The sequence below is a fragment of the Haliaeetus albicilla genome, chromosome 18 (assembly GCF_947461875.1).
Source record: "Haliaeetus albicilla chromosome 18, bHalAlb1.1, whole genome shotgun sequence".
Lineage (NCBI taxonomy): Eukaryota > Metazoa > Chordata > Aves > Accipitriformes > Accipitridae > Haliaeetus > Haliaeetus albicilla.
This window is the reverse complement of record NC_091500.1, coordinates 29,155,994-29,177,085: the sequence shown is the minus strand read 5'-3', so window position 1 is coordinate 29,177,085 and position 21,092 is coordinate 29,155,994. Positions and strand designations below refer to the sequence as shown.

Genomic DNA, 21,092 nt, shown 5'->3' with positions numbered 1-21,092 from the left:
CAAAGAGCGTCGAACAGTTCCCCTTTCATCTTAAAAAAAGTGCTGCTCAGGGGCAGCAGTCAGGCAGCAGTCCCCCTGCTCAGAATTACAGAAAAGGGGCATACGGTCTCCTTGATTTTATTTTCTCAAGATGAAACATGTCAAACAAGTTTCTGAAGCATCTTTTAATCAGAGAGAAGAGTAAACAATGGTATAAAATGCTAACAACTCAGGAATTTTCCAAAATTCTGCTCATGATTGACACACAGATCTTCCATTGCCCCCAAGTACCATTGAGTAAAAAAAACAAACGAACAAAAAAAAGAAGCAAAGCCCACAGTGTGGCTGCCTTTCCAGCCTGGTGACTCCTCCACACAGTTGCAAAACGAGAGCAGCAACATTCACTTCTGTCTTAAGAGTACAGACAGGCAGGACTGAAACATCTTATTTTGTGGAAAGTTAAACACAGCCCAGCAGTACTGGTCCACCCTCAAGTCCTAGCTTAGCCAACCGCATCCAGTAGGTCTAGAAACATCTTCAAAACCACAACTTGCAACAGGAACAAAAAAAAAAAAAAATTTAAAAGGCATGTATTGTGACAGTTGTCTTAGGGGCAATAAACAACCCCCCCTCCCCCTTTTCAGAAGGCTGTAGTCAAGACTTCAGAGGGGCTTGCAGCACCAAAATAGGCAGCAAACGCTGGCCTGGTCCCTCGTGACAGCAGAGAGAGAAGCTATAACCTCCTTAGCATATAGCACCCTGATGGTAAGTTAGAACAACGGTTCTGGTGTAGCGCAGTCCAGTTCAAAGCTTGGCTGCAGTCCAGAGTGCTCACAGAAGGACTGAGAAAGAGTCTCTGCTACAATCAGGGTAGCTTGGACACGGAACCACGGGACCCTGCGTTCTCCATGCTCTTTAAGTGGCTTCTGGAGTAGATCAAGGGGATATGCTGAACCTGCTCTGGAGCAAACCATCACTGAAATGGCACCGTAACCCTCCTGTGGTCGGCAGCCAGCCTAGTCCAAACTTGTTCCACCTTGAGTTGATCCTAGTAAAAACCAGTTTGTCACAAAACAAAGACACCTCTGCAAATATCCATGGGACTAAGATTTAAGTACAAAATGGCTTAAAGTGAAATCTGCAGCTTTGTTTTTGCCCTAGTCATTGGCTTTATCCCTTCTGTTGTGCAAAGCCTCTGACTGGTCTGGATTGTGCCCATTTCAGATTTGCTGGAGGTTTCTGGGGAAGGGGTATCTTGATTAAAGATCACTTGGGAATGTGGAGCTCAACACATCTAGATATTTAAAGATAAGTTCGTGTCTGCTCAAGGCTAACCCACAGCCTTACTCCTCTTCTGTCCACTGGCCACTAGCCACATGGCCATTAATGCGGTTGGAGCCGTTACTTGAAGTGCTGAAAACTCCTTTTGTGCTGTTGGAAGTCACATCCTCCTCTTCAGAGCTGCTCTCTACATCACTGCGGTCATCTTTTGATACCTAAACATTTCAAATGAAATTTTGTAGGGGAAAGGGGAGAAGGGGAGTTGAAAAATTCACAGAAAACAGTAGTTAGAAGGTTGCGCCCATGTGATTAACCAGCTTCAGTCAGTTACATTTAGCTTCTACATTTGATTCTGAATCACTTCAAACTCACAAGGAGGAACCTGGCATCACATACAGAATGCAAGACACAGACACTGAAAATGACAATTTGTAAATACGAGTTCCATTTTCCAAATAACTCTGTACATCTGTGAAAGCACTATACTTTTTTTGCTCTCACCAGATCAGAGGACACTACAGATCTTTGGTTGTTCTTGTCTTCCAAGAGCTGCATTCTAGATTGCTTAAAGACTGCTCTTCCAAACAACAAATTTGTTTTGAATCAAAAAACTTCTCACACCATAATCATCCATGGGTATGATGAATAAAAAAACATGTATATATCAGTTTTAGAGAGAACTTTTTGTCCTACAGGGAGCAGCTTTGATATTTTAGAAAATAACCAGCTATATTTACCACATTACTGTTTGCACAAAGTGCCTCCCATTTTCACAGCTTGCAGTTCATACACAAGAACTCATTTATGAGCAAAAGCCAGTTTGGACAGGGCTATAGAACAAAGACAACTATCTAATCCAGCAAACACCCGTCAGGAACAGAAGGAGCATCTCAGCCCAGAGATCTAGATCTGCTTTACAGAGTTATGCCTTTAGTTAAAAGACTGACTGCAAATCCAGCTGAATTTGATTTGTACGTGGGATTTTGAACCTTTGGAAGCAGATCCAGGCGCACGTTGCTGCCAGCTGCTCCGAGTGCCACAGGAGGGCACTGTACCAGCACTGCAGAGCCGACCGCACCAGAAGGTGAAGGGAACAGATCACAAGCCCGGCCCTAACAGCAAACAAGCACCTTGGTTGGTGGCGGGGTGCCAGAACCATAAACTCAACAGTGCTGAGCAGTGACTGCGTGAATGGCCCGTGCTTCGCACACCCCAAGGCAGGCTCTCCACACTTCTGCCTCTGCAACTAATAGCTCTCATTTACTCAATGTGCAAGCACTTTGCGGCTAGCACCTTTCCAAGGATTTCATTCTACTCTGCTTGCTTTGAGTCAGGGTTAGGGCTTTCCAACAGCACCAGGCAGGAAGTTTTTGAACTCAAGGGAAGATCTGGCAGAAAGCCAGGTAAAGTTAATGATCTCCAGGATTGGTTTTGACAGGCCTGCTGGATGTCCTGGCTTCTGTCTGTTGCCAGAACTTTTTATATCCTTCCCCACTCTCCTAATATGTCTGGAAGTTCAGAGTCACTGGAAGCAAGCAGAAATACCTCAAAATTTTTCCCATTATTTGGGGGACAAGTGACTTCTTCTCCTTTTCGCAAAAAGCATAGCATTTCTCCTGTCCTCTTCCACTCAGCACAGTGTTAATGAACACTAAAGACAGATATCAGAATCTCTGTGGGCGTATAAAAGCAGAAAGGTGAAGGTCATGCAGCCAGCTGACAGTAGATTAAGAACAAACCCCAGGACACTGCCTTGACCTTTGGAAAAACCTGCATTTCAGCATACTGTCAGAACCAGCACTGTATCAACCAGGGAGAGAAACACTTTAAGAGAAGGCACCAGCCATCTAAAGCCTCAAGACCATAGCTTTGCTTTTGTCTTAGCCTTGAAACAGGCACAGATGTGTTTCAGTGAACAAACAGAAGCACAGACCACACTTACATGCAAAGGATGAAACTGTCCAGCTCCAATCTGGCACAGAGAAAAGGAGAAAAGAATGAAGAAGACAGAGCTTACAGTCCTTTCTCTGGCTAGGTCACCTGGACAGGAGATAACCAAGGAAAGGAAAAAGATGTAGACCCCAGGATACAGAAACAGCTGCAGACCCAGAAAATAAGACATTTGCAGTAGCAGCTGTGGGGAACAGATGAAAAAGATCTTGTGCATACTCTGAAACATGCCTTCCCCACACCATCACTGCCACAGACAACTATGATATAAATATTTTTCAAGGTTACATTCCAAGCGTAGGGGCAGCTAAGAAGTCAAACACAAAAAGTAGAGTCATAAGAGAAACTCCGATCAGAATACCAAATACCTGGTAAAGAAAAAGCATTTGTGCTATGAAATCCACTGTAGCTCTCTGGTAGCTGCAAAGGAAATGGCTTCTCTTGATGGGTAGGCTGGGTGTCAAGTTAGTTCCTACACTGGGCGAGACTGCACCCCATTAGCCCGTGACAACCAGCAAACTCTACTACATTTCTGATAACCCTTTCTCCTCTGCATGCTGCAGGCTCAATGTCTGGCCTGCACTGACAGCGAGAAACCTGTGTTAGTGCTAACAAGTGGAAGATGCATAACCCTCATCACATCCCAAGAACCAGCTGAAGTTGGAAAATTGGAAAACATCCTGTATGATTGTTCAAAAAAGAGCCGACTGCTACCTTAAAGTCCAAAGTACGTAACAAGTCTGTCATCAGCACTATTATTACAACATCTGAACATACTGGAAAATGGTGTTATTTCCCTGCATGACCAGAACAGAGAAGAAAGCATCCCTGCCTTTGCATACACCTGGCAACTCAAGTCTGCAGAGCAACCAAGGTGAAAAAACCACCATTCTACAAAGCACTCCTGATGCAAGCTCCTTGAGAACTAGTACCAGCCCTAACTGAAGAGCCCAGTTTCTCATGATTGCTTAACAGGGCTTGTAGGAAAGAGGACCCAAAACTATCACCAGAATCTTACCTTTCCCCGCATGAGGGCCTTGTAGGCAGTGCGAATGATGAGATAAGACCAGATGATATGCAACATCTGCAAGGTTATCAAAAGCCCGTTGAATAGCCACCATGAAGGATAAGGACCAATCAACTCCCAGCTTTCAAATAGGGTTGTATTCAAAATCCTAAAAGAGATCCAGAACACATTACAGATCGGCTGTGCTGGTAACATGGCTTCCAGCTCTAAATTAAAATGACTGGCCAGATGCACAACAGTTTGTATCTCATTTAAGCATCTGTTGCTTTGCCTCTGTCAGAGTGGCAATGCAGCTAGTCTCTTGCCAGAGTTAGGAGACAGACTAAAGCTAATTAGAAACATTTGAACTGAGCAACAAACAGGAGAAGATGTGAATGTTCTGCAATTTGGTTACACATACAGATCTGCTGCCAATTTCCTTCTCAAAAGCATGAGCATTTGTAACAGTTTTACAGGAAGTGATGTCAAGCTGCACTGGTCATCAAAACAACTGTTAACACATTCATACTTGGGCAGTCTTCACCAATATTTAAAGATCAGGAAGGAATTTTGCTCCCAGCAGGCCTCCCTCCTTGTGCGCTATTCTCTTCCCTCAGATCTTTATAGATTCCTCCTGCCAAGCTGGAGGACTAGAAACTGCTTTACGGACAAAGCTTTGTGCTTTCTTTCATTACTGTTTTGCTGTTCTTGTCGCTGGGAGTTATTGCCAGTACTTAAGTAATTTAATAAACACTTTAGATTTTATGAAGTAGAGAGGTATGGAGAGACCTTTAAAGACATCATTAATTTCACATAGCTTTTAACATTTCACAAGAAAAACAAGCCTTTCAAAGAAGAACCCAAGTCCCCCAAAATGGAGCTATAGAAACATCTAACTCAGAGCCAGTTTATGGGTTAATTAAATGCAATCCCAGAGATCTGTTGATGTTTTATACTACTAATTAGGGAAGGGAATATACGTGAAGTGAAATACCACAGGGTCTGCAATACTGCTGCAAGCTTGCCAGATTTCTCTACAAAGTTGACGAATTACATTACAGCCAGTGGAAAATACATTAAAGATTTACAGGACTGCTGAGCAATAGCATGATGCAAAAGCATCACCTTGTGACAGACAACAGCTATAAAAACAATGACAACTCTCTCATCTGTCACTGGAAGGAGCCTATGAAGACATAAGAATTAAAGCTCTTCCTTATCCAGACTCCTTGGATGCATTTACTGGAAAACAAGCAAGAGCTGTAATTGCAACCCTGATACCAAAGCATAAGTATTGTTTCTGCCTACTGTCAAGACACCCAAAAAGAACGGGAATGCAAGCTGCCCATTGCCTAGGAAATAAATATATGCAGTAAAACCAAAATAACCTGAGTAATAATCAGTGTAACCAAATTTTCACCACACTCTTTCAACAGAAACAAGAAGTGGATAACAGCCCATCAACAGAAGAACCTCGCCAAGCCTGACCTATTGAGGTGAGAAGGAATCTCATTATAGGGTGATTAGCTATAAGCCATTTAGCCAGGGTTTTACCTCCCAAGAAACTTAAGACCTATTTCAGGCTCTGAACAGTCACGACACAAAGATAGGACATGAGTGTCATAAGAATCAGAAACTGCAATGATGACTAAGCCAGATACTCAAAAATCAAATTTACCTCAAGAGACCATGCCTCATTTGTAACTATTTCCAAAACTTCTTAAGAGAAGCAAACAACCCTTCAAGCCTTTCAGAGCAGATACCAGCTGACTTGGCTCCAGCTATAAGCACTGTCATCACTTTGCAGTAACAGGAGAGAGGCCAGCTGTGCATTAGGATGCTAGTCACTTTTCACACTCCCTCAGCTGACTGTTGAGAGGTTTCTTCATATGCCTAGTTGAACATACTGCTCCAAACAGTACTTGGGTTGTCTACAACTTCAGGCTGCCTTGAAGGACAGGCTGGAATGCTTGCAAGAAGTCTAAATACAAAGGCTTTGCTTAAAGGATTGGAAGAACAAACAAGACCTTACAGCTCAAGGTGCTTACCAGAAAGGATAAATGCCCAACCGTGTAACAATGAATACGACACCAAAGAGCATGAAGAAAGCATCACACAGACGTTGGTACTTGGCATAATTGGCTAGCTTTGCAGCCTAAAAGAGACAAGAAACATGAGAATATTATTCCCTTTGTGCACTCATGTAATTACCAAGCTATAGAGCTTCAAAAACCCTCAAGCCATCACATTTGTGAGGAGTTTGGAACATTTAGGGATTATTCTCAGCACTACAGCAGTTATGAGGAAAAGCTGACAAGGCAGGATCAGTGGTCCAAGTTTTATGGCGTATTTAACACACTTTATCAAGAACGGGAAAGTCAGCTCGCTCTCCTGAGACCACACTAGCATTAGGTACACAAAGATTTGAAAGGAAACTCACCTCTAAAAGGAAATCTGATGCATCATGAAGGCACAGCACCAGAGTTCCAACCCGCACCATATTATTCATATAAGAGAATGTAATGAGTCCAATTGTAGCCAAATGATGGACGAACATGATCAGGAAGTCCTGGAAACAGAAAAAAAAAAAATGAACGAAGATTCTTTGGCTGTCAAACAAATACAAAGGTTTGGAACAGAGCCACAAAACTGACTAACTGGGCTCATAGGATTACTTCAGTTCAGATTCTGACTCTACTTTATGTAAAGCACAGCTTATCACACAACATCAACAATCATCACGAAAGGTTCCAGAAAGGTCTCTCACAGCATTTGTGCTCCTGTGAAGTCAGAACTCTGCATACACAGGCACAGCACAGTCTCTTTGGCACACACATGCAAGGTAAAGATAAGTATGCCTACAGACCCCACTGAAAAGATTGACAGGACAACATATGGCCCTTATTTTTGCCTCCTTTTGGTTTTACAGCCATATTGCTAGTCCTTTCAGCTCTTGGCACAAATTTTAAGTACACTGCTGTTACTGTTGTCAGTGTGCAAAAGCTTGCCAGAGCATAGCAGGCATAGAACACAAGATAACCCAACAGGAAGAACTAGGCCACTTTATTAAAAAAATGTTTACAATGCGCATACATTCAGGCTGTTTTCCAGTTTAGCTCCCTGGGTACAACACTTTCATGTCAATGTACCTTACCATGCTTGCAGTGGGGAATGTAATTCACTTTGTTAAAGTCAGAGTACGAAATTAAACATTATAAACAGTATCACAGATGCTGTTAATCACTCCCTTTCTGCAGCTCCAAGATACTCTGTAGTGCCTCACCTGCTAATATTTCAGTGCAGAAAAAAATCCCAGGCAAACTTTTCTTTTTGAACAGTCAGTGCAAGAGTTGGGATAATTTGCTACTTCACAGTTTGTGTAACAGAAGCAATAAACCATGATTTACTATGAACTGTTTTCCAACAGCAACAATAAGCCAAGTTCTAGAACATAGTGCAACAGAATTAGATTCCAGCAATTGCGACCAGTCATCATTCTGCTACACACACAGATGAAAAATTACTTTAAAAAAAACATTTATTATTACTTTAGTGTTTGCCATTTTCTCACCCGGCTCAGCAAGGTACTGCTTTGAGCATCTCATTTTCATGTCTTCTTGCAAGCCTTCTAATTAAATCTATTTTTACACAATGACTTGATAACTTTTTATTGGGAGGTATTGAGTGATTCTGTTCTTTCCCCTGGAAGGTGAAAGGGACTCTCAAGGATATACCAGGTTGCGTATCAGGCTTGCTCCTCCCTTTTCCCCAGCACTGGGTAGCGATTACAGAAGGAGGTAGGCTACACAAAGATGTGAATGAGGAAGAAAATACAGTTATTACTATGCTTTAGCTTTACTGGCCAAGCACACTCACTTTTTGTTAGTCCTATCTATTCAGCAAAGTGGTTAGTGCAATTCTGGTTAATCTCACCTTCCGTTTAATGTCTGTAAACTGAGAAAACATGAGAGACCAATAGAAGGCCAGCTCCAAGATATAGTAATAATAAAGCCTGGATGTTAGAGGCTGGAAAACAAACAAAGATAGCACAGTTAGAAGACAAAGTACTTTAAAATTTACATGAAAACTTTTCCTTCCTTCCTTCTCATCCCACTCTGCTCCTCCAGAATGCTGAGGCATACGTTAAAAGATCCAGAATTAAGGTTTAGTAAAAACAAGCTTAAGCAACAGACGTCTTATTCTCGGCTTAGTCACACAAACATACTTGTGTGTTTGAGCTTTATTCAAAAGGAGTAAGATCCCCTTGTCAATATTTAAACTCATACTGCTGCCTCTTAGATTAGGAAAACCAGGCACTGAGAGACTGGTTGGCCTCTATACAATCATACTTGCTGCATAATGAAAATAACACTGTAAATAAATTATCAGTATAATTTTATGCCTTTTTTTCACTTTTTATAATCTCAGCAGCAAATAAACATAAAATGAATATGAACTGAGTCAGTTCTCTCTGAGGAAACACTGCTGTTCATGAATCTAACCAGGATCTGAAGACACAGAGCAAATGTCATCTTTGTGCCTTCCAAAAGGGATGGCCATTCACTCACGAGAAAGCTTACCAGGTTGCAACCTGTGCAGCATCCACCCCGCAGAATAATGAGAAGCACTCAAGTCTACTGAGTTTCAATCTGCTATCACCAACAAAAAATAAAAACTGAAATTGTGCAAAAAGTTGGAAGCTAGTAAGTTTATCTCCTACCTGAAAAGGGTAGTTGTACCAGCACTGTCGTGTGTCCCAAAACCAGGGTGACTAAAGGGAAAAAGATAAGTTATTATTCTACTGGGTTTTTTCTTCCCTATCATCTAAGGCAGTTGACCACTACAGTACTGCTTCACTGAAATTTTATCTTGATTCTACCATTCAAGCTAAATTTATTGTAAAACATCCCAGTGATTTAAAAGAATCTTTCTGCAGTCAAAGGCAAGTTATACTGCAATGGAAATTCAAAGAATAATCACACAGCTCTAATAATAATAAAGACCCAAAGAGATGAATCTGTATCCCTTCAAGAGGGATAAAAAAATAAGCAGCTCTCCACAGCAAAAAAAAAAACCAAACCACCAACCCAGTTCTGTCCCATTCTGGGGTAACATAAGATTCTGATATTTCCATAATGACAGATCTGTATACAAGCTTTCCTATAGTGTAAAGAAGGTCCTTAAACAGAAGCCCCAGGATCTCAAATATGGGAACATAAAGATGACTATCACTGCTAAAGCCCCCTTGTTTTAAGCTAGGTGTAAGCACTGAGGAAGTGACACTGGTAGTCAAACTCCCTAAATTTCAGCAGGACAGCCATAACCCAGCTGCATGCCACACAGAACAACAAGGGGGAGAGGGATGACAGACCAACTCACCGTCCAGAGAAACCTGATTCCATAAAAAAATATACTTAAATAAAATGTAAATCTCCACCTGGAAAAAGAAGCAAAAATTAAACTTATTAAATAGAAATAGCTTCTGGCTAACATTTGTAACAAAAACTGGAACAATTGTGAAAAAACCCAATTCTGACACCTGAAAAGCTTTCACCCCCAAATGGTAATCCTTCATTTGTAAACATTTCATGTAAGGATAAACCTATTTAAGAGTTTTCACACCACACACAAATTTGCATAAACAGCCAAGTTTGAAATAAAGTTCAGAGTGAACATGCATCATTCATATGCTTTAATATACAATAACAAGATAAGTCATTGTTATCCAGAAGGTATCCTAATATATGTATTTGTCCCTCTTACCTTGTGGCTTTAAGTAGACAAAACCATACTGGGGGGAAGAATTAATATGAAGAAAGTTACTGGAAAGGAAAGAAACCAGCACAGAAGAAATAACAAGTCAGGAAAAAATATTCAGATGCTACTACACTAACAGAGGTAACTGCAAGCATTCAGAAAGAAACAAAGAACAAAAGAATGAACTGAAATGAAAAGAACAGGAATCCAAGAAGTGTCTGTATACATCATCATGTAAGCCATAAGGTCATTCTGTCTGGGAACAAATGCTGGTCTACAACATAACTGTGCAGACAGCAGACTTGTCTTCAGTATAATTACTGAAGTTGTGCATATGCATACATGCACATACATGCACACTGAAGTGCTATGTTTGCATTAAGGACTTGGTCCACTATCTAAAGCTGCTCATCATTGACAGGAATAAGTCCTGTACACGTGTCCTGGTCTCTCATGTACATATACAAAATATTTTAGAATACCGAGTTCTAAAAAGCCCTCCTAACTTTTCATGTGCTTATATAAGAATTTATCTTCCACCAGCCAACCCCAACTAGTTTAAATTAGCAGCTGACCACAGTTTCAGTTAGAAGAGAGAACATACAGCTGGAGCTTTAAGATGAAGCCACATCTTGGCCTCTGCACAAACATACATGCTCTCACAAAATTTAGTGAGGGTGGTGGGTTTGTCCTGGTTCCTCCGATGACGAAACCAGCGCTGGATCTTTCGAACATCCCAGTCTAGCTGCTTTGACAAGCCTTCTAACCTTCTTCCATCGGGAGACTGAAGGAAAATGAAACAAGTGTCATTTCTCCTACTTCTCAACCTACTTTTGGTCTGAGATCCCCTCTGTACTATGACAGAAATGATGCACAGATAACAAAACCCACACACTAGGAAGGCACTAAGTATAGACTAGAAGCAGGAACCCATTGCCACAAATGTTCATTCAAGTTTAACCTTCATAAGCCACTAATCACTTAATTATTCAGAATGCTTTTGGTTTAACAGTTCCTCATCTATTTCATCATTTGACAGCACATTATGACAAAGAATGCAATTGTTCTGTTTCTTAATTTGGGGGGAGGAGCTTTTAATGCTGTCTTGTCCTACCTGTTAAAACTTGCACATCGATTCAAACAGTCCAGAACTCAGGAAGATCAAAGCTGAATTTAAGGGTTGCTACTCACTGCAAGTTTCAGGAAACTTTAAAGAGCTGGTTTAACACACTAGATATTTCTATATTCCAAAAAGGCATTGTACAGATGGCATTATTTCCATTACCAAAGTTTAGAAATAAAATTAAATTTGAAAACTGAAATAATAATTATATGATAAAGAATATATCACTGTTCTCTGACTGGAAACTACTGGCAGTTTATTTGTTTGAATAATGACATAAATGGATTTATAAGAGACAAAGTGAACAAAACCTGATAACTACCTCTAAAATGGCCCAGTGGTGAGATAAGCCACGTTAGTTTCAGACCAGTGTCCTTTTAACAAGCTCTGCCAGGGAGCTCTTACAACTGAAAGATGATAAACGCATTTTACTACTTGAGTTACATACAAACCCAAAAAAACTAAGCAGAATGCTGATTTAATAAAAAGTCATCAGACTTTTCAACTGAAAAGCAGAATATTCTGTCATTGACTTTCAGTATTGAGACCATGACTTTCCTGTAATTCCATCACAAACAGATCTCTCTGCACTTTACTAGGCTTTAATGGTTCCAGCTACCTGACACTTCTGCATTGCAAGTGTACCTGCCTCAAAGGAGAATTTACACAGCTCCAATTTCAGAACAGCAATGAAATCTTTCCCCTGCATCAGTGACACCCTACATTCTGATTCTCCAAATCCAACAGCAGACATAAGCATACTGGCACAGTTAAATGCAGCTCTGTTTTCATAAGCTAGATAAATTTTGCACAGCATGCGCCCTCATGGGTTTCCTAAACGTTAATTTCAAGGACATCCCCCACATAAAAGTCCTCCCCAGAAACAGCATCAAATCATAGGGACTTTTCAGTTCACACGTCATTCCAAATACCTCAAAACTTTAATGTTCCCATGAGGCAAGTTTTAGTAAGGTTTTTATAGAATTTCTCTTCCATTCACTGAGCACTTTATCTGCTCCACTCAGAATGAAGTTCAGCATCACCAAATCAGAACATAAAACCTTCCATTTCATTATCTTTAATGAAAATCTATCATGCTGTCTGCGTGGATTTCACTGTCAACATTCAACAGAGTACAGACAGTGTGGAATTCTGTAATTCTGAAGTGAAGAAGCACTGTCAGCTTAAGTGAAAGAAAGGCCATGAAACAATCAAAAGAAACACCTACTGTCAACATTAAATGTCCTACCCTTTATCAGGACACACTTCCATTGACTGAACGCTTTCCTTAAATAATTGACTTCCTCTGTTGACAGCTGTTGTCCAATTCCACAGTAGATGGCAAAAATAAGAGGAAGGCATTGACCCAACTGGCCAATAAAACCAGCAAAGAACAGATCTCAAGGAAAAGAGTAGCACTTTTCCAATACAAAGATACTGGGAAATTTCTTGTTAAGCCAACAGTTACCACCTGTTACAGGAGTTACAATTTGGACAAAGGCAGGCAACTAAAGGAAGAAGCCTCGTACCTTTTTAGAAAGACAAAATTTTTTTTATTCAAAAAAATATTCTTCTGTGCACAAAAGTACAGGTCAGCCATAAAGAGAATTTACTGTGCAAGAAGGACATGCCAGAGACAAAATAAGAAAGAGCACACTCATTGTGCATGCACAGTGCAAAATGCATTTCTCAAACTAGAAAAGTGGAAGCAAAAAGTCCTCCTATACTCTTACTTATAAGCCTCTGTTTCTAGCAGAATTTGAAGCATGACTCACCTTAGTGATGGATGTAAACACTTTTTCTAAAATTGCATTGGGCTGGGCTCTGTGAGGTCCACTGTCTTGAATGCCAAGGTTTATGGCACACGGCTTGGCAATAAACCTGAAAGAGTTCAGAAGAAAGAGATAGATTAAAAACAAGGTATCTACTTCCCTCCTACATCACAAGCACCCTGACTTGTCACAAACTGCAAAACCTATCCAAAAAGCTTCTGAAGATCCCCACTCACTTTGCTTAAAGAAACTTCACAGGTGAAGGAATATCTTTTATTAGTCCAAATGGTAATTGCAGACAGTACACACGTCTAAAATGAAAAATTGAATCTTAATGTCCTTGGCTTGTAACGATCAGAATGTGTTCCCCCAGGGTGATTCTCATTACTCAGAAATAAAATAATAGATCACTGATAGGAGTCCTCTGCGAACATAAATGCTAGAGCCTTTGTAGCCCTACAAAATGCCTTATTTCCAGAATGTGCCTTGGTGTCGCATAGCTCAGAAAAAAGGGAAGTTGCAGTGACACAGGTCCTAAAAGACACACAGTTTTGCGGTTTTTTTGTGTCTTCAGGAAAAATAAAGTGGCTTGTTTCCTTCGGGAGAGTGAGGCAGCTGTAAGAAGTCTTTCAGTCTGAAACACCCAAGATCTCAGTATTTCACTCAGCCCTGTATACACCATGTATTCCAAAAGCTGACCTAACACATTGTGAATTTTATAGTACAGACACTCTGAAAATAAAACTGGTTTTGCAACTAAAATGCATATATACACATTCAAAAATTATTAGGTTTTGCTGTACCTGTGTGTCAAAATGGGCACACCATTCTAAGGAAAATGGATGCGTTACCTGAACACGCGAGTTGTTTTCTGTCCTGTTGGTGGGCAAGAAAGAGGGGTTTCAAGGAGCAATTTTTATTATTTTTTAATCAATTATTTAAAGAAAGAGAGAGCGCGCAAAGAACCTGTTTCTCAAAACCGATTTTGAAAAGGACACATTTGCATCATTAAATCTATTCTGCTTTGAAAGAGAGATTGTTTCAGAGACTACTGAATTGAAGACAACAAATTACACATGTGTTCCATTTAGCAAAGTCAGAGTGCCATCAAGCATGAAATGCTGCTTTTTCCAACCACTACATTTGTTACCATTTCTCCTTGTGTTTAAAAGGAAAGATTAAAATTCAGGAGAATCATGACTTTAAGCGTTCCAACAGCAATCATTCTTGGGAGTACACTGTTAGTACTTCGGTAACAAACAGCTATCACTGCATTTAAGAACAGACACAGGTTGTGGGGTTTTCCCCTTGAGAATTACAGATCAGCTCATGACTAATCCTAAAGGAACTCCCCTGCTCTCAGAAAATACTGAACAAGTAATACACTGTGGCCCCAGGTCTCACTGTCCTGCCCCATTTCTTCATATGTCCTGTTCATTTCAACAGTCATAGCTTTAAAAAGAAAAAAAAAAAAAAAAAAGAAAAAAAGGAAAGAGTTATTTCCTTTCAGCCTGGCTCAAAAGGCTCACTGCTTCCTCTATAATCTAGACCACCAGCCTGAAATCATGTTGTGATGTTATGAAACATTTGGCTAGGCCCCCATAAAAGCGTACATCTTTATACTCTTCTTTCCTACAGGATATACCACAACAACAGCAAAGAAGTACACATGTGCAATTACAGGATGCCAAATATTTTTATTTCATTTTCTGGGACACAGTGCTTATAGGTCTATTAAAAAATATCCTGGCCTGAAGATACTCAGTTTATGTCAGTTTCCTCATGTAAGACAGGAAACATGAAAAATCTAAAAATCTGCACATTCAATTAATTTATTATTCAGGACAGCCTTCTTTTGTTTCAAGACCAAGTAAAGAAAAGAAGGAACGGTTAAGAAAGCTCACAGTGATCCATGCAAAGTTTTGGCATTATTCTAGAATTCAAAACCTGAAGCATCAAGGAAAGAAGAAATGGCATCTCCTCCGAAAAAAAATATGCAGAAATAATTCATTTGGGGACCTAAAGACTGGGGGGGGGAATAATCTTTGCATGAAACTATTCCTCAACAGTAGGCTTCCCTCACTAGCAGGCTTAGGGAAAAAAATACACGTTTCCAGAAATTAGGGAAAAAATAAAAATCAAGAGTAAACCACAGGCTACAGATAGAGCACAGGACTCCAGTTACTCAGTCAATCATGCAGGTGACCAAAGAGCAAACAAAAAAAAAACCCCACAAATATTTCTAGGTGCACAGAAGCAGACAGACATCAACACAAACAGACAAGTCACAACAATGGAGGTAGCCCCAGTCACAGGAACAGGAAGGAAAAAGGATGGCAGCAATGGATTTCATCACTTTTAAGGAAGTCTAACCCAACGCTATAATGTAGCTTCTCTAACTCTGCAAGTAATGGTTTTGTGCAATGGAACTGCAAGTGACAACTGTCCTTCCACAGGGCTTCCTGACTAGCCATGCAAGGTGTTTTTACCTGGGCTGGGCACGGCTGGCTCACGCTCATGAGTCCACTGAACAGTCCTGGTCCAATTGCTTTGTCCAGTTACTACCTTGCCAGTGGAATATAAAGTGATCAATCCTGTTGTCAGTCAGAAAAATAGCAAGATGACATGCTATTTCCTTTAGGTATCCATTAAGGAAAACTCACACTTAAAACCTCTACGGCATTTTATTTTTGGCCCCAGAATAGGTTTTCAGATGTGCAAGTTTTGCACTGTATCCCCCAGAGAAAAAAATCTGCATAGCAATAACAGTTAAGCACCAAAAAAAGGCTGCCCACATAGCAGGATTTCCATTCTTGGGCATATTCAAAACTGCACAGCACAAGGCCATGAGCAACCTGACTTGACTAAAACATTGGCCTTGCTTTGAGGAGTGGATTGGACAAGGTCCCTTTTAATCTAAATTATTTTATGATGCCACAGAAATCCTAACTGCAGCAACTATTCCCAAGGTCAACTTACTGCCACACCTTCCCAGCAAGGAATTATCATCACTTAAATACTTATATTACACTTTTCTGAACAGGTATCTGCTCATTGGCTTAAGTCATACCTACCAAGCTACCTTTTTCACACTAGTTATTAAGATAGACAGACTGATTTTGAAACCAACAGCAATTTTCAAGTACATGGACTCATATGTTATAACAAGTAATTCTCAGGCATGTTGTACTTCACAAACCCAAAGGCAGAATCCTTCTTTATGGAACATTCAGGTTTGTCTGGTGACTTCCTATTACAGCTCTGAAAAGGAAGAACAATCTACGAAATAGTAAGATTTAAAAAGTATGCACTCAAAGTAAGAGTTCGTCTTTCCATAATCTCTCAGTTTCACAGTGTTAAGATTAAACCACCTCATTCCACAACTGTCCCTAATTTTCCAGACAGACATCACTTTTTTTCTCCCCCCCCCCCCCCCCCCCCAGCTTGAGCACAAGCCGCAGATCCTTCCTCAGACCTGTAGAGTAACAAATATACCTGTTACTGAAGGGCATTCCAGTGTAATTATAAACACATCATATGAATATCAGGCTCCAGGTTTTTGCAGATACCTGGGAAATTTTTTTGCGCCTGCAGTGGGACCAGATGTGTAAGGAGAAATAACAGCAAGTATAATCAAGAAAACAACCAACAAACTAGTGGTCAGAAGTCCTTCTTTATCTTGCCTGCACAAAAATCCACCCCCCTACCATGGAGTCAGGACTTTACCTTCCTCTATGAGTCTTGCCTGATCTCTACAGTCATATACTTCCCACGGTCAGTCAGCCTAATGAATATTTTACCAACATCATGATGCAAAGGTTAAATAGGAACATTCACTAACAGAAATATGTGTCAGCATTACAACTGTCAGTGTCACAAAAGCACTTCCTCACGCTGAAAATCTACAGCAAAAGGAGAAAGAAAAGAAAGAAACGAAGCTAAAACAAAAGAGCTGCACAAGTATATAATTCAAGTTCTGAGTCATCAAGTCCAACTGCCAAATGCGTGTCAAGGAAGACATTTGACACAATCATCCCCAAAGCCTGAATCAGGGTATATGCACAATGGGATTTTATTAAGACGAATCTGAACTTTTGTGACATGTTCCAAGTGGCAGGAGGAAAAAGAAAAGCATTTCTTAAAAAATAGGGTCTTTTAAAACACACATACTAACTGCCCTGGATGTTGCTTTCACAATCTGCTTTTACTTCAGGATACCACCATTAAGACACACTATAGCAAAGACACAGCTGAAAAAAAGAAACAACCCTCTCAGGAACTAGGCCATGGTCTCTAGGTTTTATTGTGTAGGCGGACAACCTAATTTGTCATTTTACTCCTCCCTAAATTAACACTGCAAAAGAAATTTCACAGACCAGGTAGACATTATCAGGAAAAAGCAAATTGCTACCGGGAGGACTACATTGCTAGGTGCAGTAGGACGCGCTGTATCTCTCCTAACATCTCATACTCCAGAGCACAGAGAATCTTTTGCAATTCTTCCCCAGACTAAGACACCTGGACTAAACAAGGCTTGGAAAGAAAGGAGACCTTCCCACAATATCCCTTTCAGGGGGATCATTCCGTCCCACAACTTCCTTTCCTTGTCTGCTGGCAAGTATGAACATTTGGCCAAGACTAGCAGTAGCACACCAAGCTGAGACGAGATTTTTGGCACTGCCACATGTGTTCCTGGGTCCTCTGCACTGGTTTGACCTGCCAGTAGTTTTCTGAAGCTTCCCCCCCTCCCCCAAGGGCAAAAAGAGAAGATTTGAGAAAAAGAGTGCTTCTCAAATTTCTCTCCTACCCTGCTGACCTGCTTCATTTTTCTCCACAATTCACCTATCTTTTTTTACTTCACCCCAGTGCCCTCCTCTTGTTTAATTTCTGAAAGCTCAAGAGAATTCACACTTCTTGCAGGAAACCCACAAAACAAAACCAACCTGATTCCTACCCGCTTTAGTCCTACAGCCCTTTTCATGCTTAAAAAGACTTCTGCTCTTTCAGTGTAGAAATTTAAGATTAAATCAATCTTTAATGAACTACCTGAACAGGAATACAAGGTGTCTCGGTCTGCCTCACCTAACAGTTTTCCTAAATAAGCTGCTTTACTAATTAGTATCTATGTCACCCACACAGTCTGCCCTGCATGTGGCTGTAAGAGATACACATCATGGCAAGGATAAACCTCTGCCCCAGGGAAAAGTTATTATTGTATGTTTATGGATACTCAAGTAAATGAGAAGTACTTTATTACACCTGTTTATGGGCAGATATGATGATCTGCATGCACTTCTGTCATGCCCGAGATGCAGGGGATCCACAAATTGTTGAATAATATACTAGGCCATGTGAACAAGTCCTATTTCCTCAGCCATGAACTCGCGAGGAAAGTACAATAAAGGCAGAGACCAGCAACACAAGCAAACCAACTGCAGAGCAGCAGCAGCCAGTTGTCTTTCACTCGCCCAGCCAAGGTTCTCCTGGACAGGCAGAGAAATAAAAAGTGAATTCCCCAGACTTTCTGCTTGCACTACCTCAGCATCAGGTACCGCTAGCACTGGAGGACCCTCTCGGGATTCAAAGCCAAGGGAGAGAGAAGCCCTGCGGGTTTCCGTATGTCGTGACAGACACAGAGAGGTTTCCCGGGACAGGTTTTCCAGGGTTACACAAAATTCCCTTTCCACGCAAAAAGAGCCTCGGAAGACACCGCGGGCGGAGAGCCCGCCACGGCCTCCACAGAAGGCCTCCGCGCCGCCTGAGGGGCGAACGGGGGGGGGGGAGCCTCCGAGCCTCCCCTCCGGTCCGGCCCCGGGGCCGCCCGCCGTTGCCGCTCCCCCCCCCCCGGGGCGCTTCACGGCCCGTTGCTAAGAGACACCGGCGGCCTCGCCGCGCGCTCGCCCCCGAGGCGGGAACGGGAGGCGTCGCGGTCGCCTCAGCCGCCTGAGGGGGCCCCCTCGGCCGCCCCCGTGAGGGGAAGCCCCGCGGCAGGGGCGGTCCTCACGCTCACCTCTCGAAGAGCAGCCGCACGGCGAAGATGCCGAGCGCCAGCGGGAAGGCGGAGAGGACGTGGCCCGCCCGCGGGTACTGCAACCCACTGCCCGGCGGGCCCGGCTCCCCGGCCAGGTCCGCCCACGTCACGTTGTGCGGTAGCCAAAAGCGCTCATTCCAGAACCAGGCCCGCAGCGCCGCCGCCGCGGCCGCCGCCATCTTCCGCCTCCTCCCTCCCTCCCTCCGCCTCCCTCCCGGCGGCCGCAGCTGAGGCGGCCACCGCAGCCGACTAAGCGGGGCGGCACCGCGAACCAGCACCTCCCTCCCTTCCTTCCCGGCGCCCAGGGGCGCATGCGCAGAACCGGGCGAGGGGTGGTGGTGGTGTTCGGCCGGCCACGCCCCCCCCGCCGCGGACCGTTAGCTGGGAGCAGGCGCAGTGGCGGGCTCGCCTCTCAGGCACGGCGGCGCGCGCGCGCTCCCGCCCGCCGTCGCCTCAGCGCTCCCTCAGGGGGACGCGGCGCGAAGGCGGCTCGTTACGGGTTTCCGAACCCTCGGGGGTTTTTCTACCAACAGAGACGAGTTGTTCTGACTGGGAAAAAAAAAAAAAAAAGTCCTCAAGACAGTCTTTAATAGGGCCTAAAGCATGCGCTTCTGAGGAGAGTCCGGTCTCTGTCCCCGGGAAGGCCCCGGCTGAGGGAGGCGCCGAGCCCAGCCTGAACGCTGCGGAGGCGGTTGCTACTCAACTCCGGTAGATAAACCACCTCCCCCTCATCCCCGAGGGGCAGAATTCCTCGGACGGGCTCACAGCGCGTTTGACTCACCTCTGAAAGGAAGGGCCCCAGAGCTGCAAGCAGCATAGGGCAACTTCTCATGTGAAGAGTTTATGGTAAGATACCAGGATTAGTTTTACTAGTATTAATAGCCATGTGGTTTAACATTTAAGCACAACACAGGGAGCGAGGGGTACACTGGTTGGCAAAGTATAAGATACTCCTTATAGCTTTTAAAACATTCAGAAAAAATCAGTGGTTTAGCGTGACAGTCTTCGGATGAGGGTAACCAAGTAACAAAGCCTGGCCTTTGTGTAAGCTTTTCAATGAGGTTCTCAAAAATCTCCATAAAGGTGGTCAGCATGAACTTCCTTGTACATTGTAGCAAATGATCCATCTTATATATAATAGCTCTTTTGGCATCTGTCCAGTGGAGAGCAAATTAAATGGCCCATTAAGCACTCAAATAGTATGATAACTAATAGATTCAAGAACAGGCTAGTTCATGATCTGATCACTTTTTTTTCATCAACGACTTTATTTAAAAGTACCACTTGTACTAATTTCTCCTTGTTCAGCCAGTCTGAACACTAAGGGTCCTTGTCTCTCAGAGACTCACGGATGCCTCAGATTTAACTAGAACTAATGATGCATACCATTAAAGTCTCTGGTAACTGCAGCCAGTATTGCTTTAGTATCATGTAACCAGGAATGCACTGTAAAATACAATTGCGTTTCCCAAGAAACAAGTAGTAGGCATATTCAATAAATCCAAGTCCACAACAAATATTCTTCCCTTCCTTTTCAAATACACTTAGCACAATTTCCAGTAAGAAAGATCTCCAATTGCTTAGTATTTTGAGGAAATCTGATACCAAATGGATTTTGTTAGGAAGAGAGAAAGGTTACAGAAAGCAGCATGTGCTTGCACATCAGCTTTCAGAGTTTTGCAATACCTCTATCTATACAAATCAAGTCTTACTTCTCCCTTAAAAAGAAAGAAAAATTAGCAGTAGGTTGTACATCTCATGATGTGCAACTGCTAATACCTTCCAGGTAGATAGCAGGCTTCTTTTCCCTTCTCTCCCTCCTTCCCCTATATATATGTCATACACACGTGCGTTTTCTTATGCTGCTGCAGGATGCTTACCGTATTTCTTCTAGGTCTTAGTCCCTGTCTCTCCCAACCAAACCCACCTCAGGCTTAAGGGAAGATAACTGCAATACAAAGCGGCTTATAGGAAGGGGGGAAAAAACCCCCTCTCAGTTGTCCTCAGCTACCATGCCTGAGAACAACCTGAAGCCAGAAATGGAAGCATAAAATACCTGCACATCCTTTTTTCTTTTGCCCATCCTGTTCTAATACCCCTTCCACAACGCTCTTGCATACCAGAGAACAATCTGCCCACTTGACTGTCAACCAGAAAAAAAGTGGATACACAGTGTCACCTAGTGGCACCAGA

General features: G+C 42.4%; 1 protein-coding gene across 5 annotated transcripts; it reads right to left on the bottom strand.

Moving 5' to 3' along the window:
* Positions 1 to 101: 101 nt before the first annotated feature.
* CERS5 (ceramide synthase 5) lies at positions 102 to 19,147 on the bottom strand. 5 transcript variants are annotated; one of them, XM_069806225.1, is made up of 11 exons: positions 18,879 to 19,147; positions 12,872 to 12,977; positions 10,627 to 10,757; positions 9,596 to 9,653; positions 8,937 to 8,987; positions 8,150 to 8,242; positions 6,657 to 6,785; positions 6,265 to 6,371; positions 4,229 to 4,385; positions 3,203 to 3,232; positions 102 to 1,475 (listed from the first exon to the last, which is right to left on the bottom strand). In XM_069806225.1, the coding sequence occupies exons 1-11, from the start codon at positions 19,076 to 19,078 to the stop codon at positions 1,323 to 1,325; spliced, it is 1,215 nt and encodes a 404-aa protein (XP_069662326.1). In that variant the 5' UTR covers positions 19,079 to 19,147; the 3' UTR covers positions 102 to 1,322. The 5 variants fall into 5 exon arrangements, with proteins under 5 accessions (XP_069662326.1, XP_069662325.1, XP_069662324.1 ...); XM_069806224.1 differs by lacking the exon at positions 3,203 to 3,232 and having other exon boundaries at positions 18,879 to 19,142; XM_069806223.1 differs by lacking the exons at positions 3,203 to 3,232; positions 18,879 to 19,147 and adding an exon at positions 9,980 to 10,007.
* Between the last annotated feature and the right edge of the window lie 1,945 nt (positions 19,148 to 21,092).

Excerpts from the sequence above, each read along its gene's own strand:
- CERS5 (XM_069806225.1), bottom strand. The coding sequence starts at position 19,078 with ATGGCGGCGGCCGCGGCGGCGGCGCTGCGGGCCTGGTTCTGGAATGAG. Across the intron at positions 4,386-6,264 it reads TTGGGCATTTATCCTTTCTG|GATTTTGAATACAACCCTAT; the intron begins GTAAGCACCTTG and ends GATCTCTTTTAG. Across the intron at positions 3,233-4,228 it reads AGGCCCTCATGCGGGGAAAG|ATTGGAGCTGGACAGTTTCA; the intron begins GTAAGATTCTGG and ends TCTCTGTGCCAG.